The sequence below is a fragment of the Juglans microcarpa x Juglans regia genome, chromosome 1D (genome assembly GCF_004785595.1).
Source record: "Juglans microcarpa x Juglans regia isolate MS1-56 chromosome 1D, Jm3101_v1.0, whole genome shotgun sequence".
Taxonomy (NCBI): Eukaryota; Viridiplantae; Streptophyta; class Magnoliopsida; order Fagales; family Juglandaceae; genus Juglans; species Juglans microcarpa x Juglans regia.
In genome coordinates this window covers 13,426,062-13,430,339 of record NC_054594.1, presented here as the reverse complement: position 1 = coordinate 13,430,339, position 4,278 = coordinate 13,426,062, and the positions used below count along the sequence as shown (strand labels likewise).

At 37.0% G+C, this 4,278-nt stretch overlaps 1 protein-coding gene across 1 annotated transcript; it reads right to left on the bottom strand.

Annotated features, from left to right (window-relative positions):
• Nucleotides 1–577: 577 nt before the first annotated feature.
• LOC121250372 (protein CURVATURE THYLAKOID 1B, chloroplastic) lies at nucleotides 578–2,179 on the bottom strand. The gene is made up of 6 exons (XM_041149492.1): nucleotides 1,868–2,179; nucleotides 1,626–1,729; nucleotides 1,433–1,519; nucleotides 1,253–1,315; nucleotides 931–968; nucleotides 578–824 (listed from the first exon to the last, which is right to left on the bottom strand). Exons 1-6 carry the CDS (start codon nucleotides 2,034–2,036, stop codon nucleotides 767–769), a joined length of 519 nt encoding a protein of 172 aa, XP_041005426.1. The 5' UTR covers nucleotides 2,037–2,179; the 3' UTR covers nucleotides 578–766.
• Nucleotides 2,180–4,278: the final 2,099 nt, after the last annotated feature.

The following is a 4,278-nucleotide window of genomic DNA, read 5'->3' as shown; positions in this document are numbered from 1 at the left end:
AGTAGTGAGGGCCCCTATTCGTCCTTTGACAGGTTCTTATACGATGAAGATCAAATTCATGGGCCTAATTCATCTCATAAAACCGGTTCTACAAGTGAAGATTGTTCATTCCTTATAAATATGTCCAAGATCTTGTCCACAGGCAATGTGAGATTATTCATCAACATCTTTTACTTTCCAAATAACATTATGTAGCACCAATTGTCCATCACTTAAGTCCAAGTACAATAAACCAACACGGAAGTTGATTCCTTCATGATCATAAATGGCCAGAAAATAAGAATCGAGTTATAAGCTGGAAAAAAAAATCGTGTCATGAACTCATGGCTAGTAGGTTTGTGTTTATTTTACGGTCAAAGACAAAATCAGTCTCTGAGTACTCAGGCGTCTGGAAAAAATTGTCGAGGTTTGATTTTAATATTTAAATCCTCGGGTTTGAAAGTACTTTTTACAGTTAACTCATTCCAACTTCTATTATATCCATTCGTGTCAACCAATTGGCATTTTACACGTTAAAATCCAAGGACTAAATATGCCCTTTGTTTTTGTAAAAGATAGTTCTTCAAGCACTTTCAAGTGACCCATGAAAGGTGATCATGGAAATTGATTGGTGCTTAAGGGGAATGTAGTTAAGGTATATAGTAGTTACATCTTCAAGACAAAAGTACATATTACGTCTTATAACACTGGATAGTGCTGCAAGATATTTGCTTCAATACTCAGAACTTCATGGATCATCTCAGCAGCATTCTATGTTTGGATCCTTCTAGCTGCTCCCGATTATCTCCTTGTATGTGTCTCTCATCTTCTGTATTAAACTTTCCCTGAAATTCATTGATTATGGTAAAAATCTGTCTCAGCAAAACTTTCTTAGGAAGGATGACATTCCATACATTATATGACAGTAACTATAACCAAATTCAGGATTACCTGGCTGGTTTGAAAACCAGGTTCTTGTACGCAAACCACTGCAAAGAAAAGAAGGCAAGAAAGGTTTATGCATGAGAAACAGAACGAAGAACGGAAGTACTTCTATATATTAAGCATTCCGTGTGATGAATAAACTATGGTTCTCTTCCAATGCCCTTTTTTACTCAAATACTTTGAGTACATGCATTAGATTTATGCAGATGAACATAGATCATTAGAATAAGAAGCGAAATCAATAATGTAATCGCATTGTTAATTAGTTCAAATTAATGAGAAGCGAAGACAGACAAAACAATGCAGTAGTAAAGCATATCCAACTTACTCCAGTATAGCCAATGCCAACAAGCTCAAGCACGCCAGGAATTAGAGGAAGCCTATCAAGTGCCTGTTACAAGTCATGCCCATCTCTAAGAAATCCTTTCACTTTGTGGTGTAAAGTATAAATACAATTACATTTAACACAGTTATAATTTCTATATATTAAGCATTCGGAGAACCTCACCGAGACCATCCCAGTGGAGACCCACAATCCAACCGCACCAGCAACTGCAAGTGAAGACACTGCATACTTGTCTTCCACTTTGTCCCACTGCGTGGCAAATGGAACCAATTCATGAATTCATTTAAGCTAAACTCAAACGAATTCCCTTACTGTGAAAAAGAATAAGGGTTCTAAAAAAATCTGAAATCCTTACGGCTTCTTGAGCTGTTCTGACCATCTCTGGCAGCTCATACGCTGCAACTTCTGCTGGTGCCTCTCCGGTGGCCATGGCCATGACATTGCGAGCAATCTTACGGCCTGAAAGCATTAACACCAACAACTGTTAAAAAGGGATCCCTTCTTATAGCTTCAAATTCTCAGGTTCTACTCTATATAAATCATTATAAAATGGACATGAACTCGAGGGTTTTGGGTACGCATATTTGATTGACTCACAATAGGCAGTGGTCTTCCAAGGTCGGTTCTGAGACTGCACTTGAGGTGGGGGCAGTGTGGGGAGCGTCACGCATTGTGATGATGCTGCAGGTGAACAACGAGGAGCCCTTCCATCAAGAAGGGTCGATGAAGAGGAGATTGCAAGCGTGGAGGAAGAGGTTGAGGCCATGATTAGTGAGCCCTTATCAGATTATAATGCTTGTCCTTTGAGGGTTTCTGAAGCAACTAAGGGAGGAACAATGAATTTTGTAGAGTTTTAAAGTAATGGCTTATTCTTTTTCTTTATATATATGGGTTTATTAGAATGGTAAAGTGATAATTTGTAATGAAAATTGAGGACCCTCTTCTCCCAAGTTAGAGCTGGACAACCACTCGTTGCTTTTTCATCTGGATAGTGTGCTGACACGGCCGCTGCAGGATAGGCATTTTATGGTGTTCGATTGGATAGAGGCTCCTAAGCTGGACCTCTGTTGCGCCAGAGGCCTTCATCTTCTTGTCTTTTTTTCCTCCAGAGTACCAAAATATCTCCAACATCCTGCAGTACAATTACCAAGTGCCACTACAATTTCTAATAAATGACCTCCTCCAAAGAGATTCTTTCCAATTTGTTATATTTTTTTTACCAATTCTCTTTTAAAAGATAAATAATTACTGTATATGGACTTCAGGAAATTAAATGCTGCCTATGAATGAGATAGCAGATGTTTCATTCGAGTCAGGATGTTTGGCCCATTTAATTATCCTGGTCAGATTTGGGTTGACTAAAAAATGACCCAAACCAATAGACAATCCAGCAAACAAAACCAAGTCTACCTCTATGTTCTTTCATAAAACACTAATAATAATAAAATAAAATAAAATAAAAAGCCCATCAAAAAGGAAGGTGCTCGCAAAAATACTAGTCTTAGCCCATGACATATTTTTTCAGAACTTTTTTCTAATAATAATGTTATTTTGTCTTTTCATTTTATCTCCTCATTTTGACCATTAATATATTTTTTTTTTTACTTATTGATTAAGGAAGTAACTATTAGTGTATTAATATTTTTTTTATTTTTTAAAAATATTTAAAGATGTTAAACAAATATAAAAATAAAATAAAAAGGTTGGACTTTGCCTAGGCGGCACGCTTAGCTGCCATTGTTGGGCGGTAGCCTAGCATTACCATTTTTCTAATACATCAAGTTTCCATAGGAAACATGATCAAATGTAAAGTAAAATGAAAAAGTAAAACACCAATATCAGTTAAGCAAGGACAAACAATTCAACCTTCAGTTCTAGAACAAAAAGTTAAAAATCATCTCCACCATGAGTTTCTCTCCAAATAAGTTCATCCTTATAACCAGCCAGGTGAAATCCAAGTGTAACATCTCACTGAACCTCGTGCATCACAGATGCTTCATCCTCCTTGGCTTGGTTTGTCTCGAAGGGGATCCATATTGCTAATTCAATAGCCCCCTCCCTACTCACAAAAAAGATGGGGGTAAAAGAAAGCATTAAAAACCATAAACATCCATTTTCTATTCAATTAAAATGAGCTTCTAGGGAGGACAAGCAGCAGCAGCCTTTCCCGGAATTTCTGAATTAATAAGTTTTACTGCCGAGTGTGATGCCCCCCAACTTCCCATTTTCTATTCAATTTGGTTTGTTGTGACGTCGAACCCATTATTTGTAGTTATGATCCTGTTGTACCGCTAGATCTTTGTGTAAATTGTGGTATATTTTAATTTTTTTTTTAAATTCGTTAATGATGCAGCTTGCCATGTTTTATTATGAAAATTCAACATTATCCAAACATAGAAGGCCTCCCCATTTTTCATGATTTTTTCTGCTATCAATTTCCTCATGTACAGTGGGATTTACTACCTCGTAAAGTCTACGGTTCTGTTCCTGGTTCATTTTAAATACAGTTTTTTTTTTTTTTTTTAGAAAAAACACATAGCTTCATTGATATATATCAGTAAAAAAACACACTGCAGTCATTACAAATCTGCTCGGACCCCTTCCATCCAAATTTTCTCATCTTCTTGCAATAAAGCAAGTTTTGCAAGTTGATGTGCAGCCCCATTTGGTTCTCTGTAAGCGAACACAATCTGCCATCCAGTGTTGTTCTATGAGAAGCTTTATCATGAAAAAAGTTTAGTATTTGATCCCCTGATTTCAGCCATAAAGCCTTTGACCTCTGTTGTCTCCAGAAAATTTCATCTCTTTCCAGCCAGCATTGTAATTCATTCCTTGCCTCCTGATGTTCCTTCCCCTCTCAGGCATAAAGGGTCACTAATCTGTAAATGTTTCATATAATTTCTAGCCTGTTGAATCTTAGTCCGTACCCTTCCAAAAGACTGTCTATTCCACCTCATTAACTGTTGACTACAGACTGAGATATCTCTCTGCACTTCCTCCATTTTTGT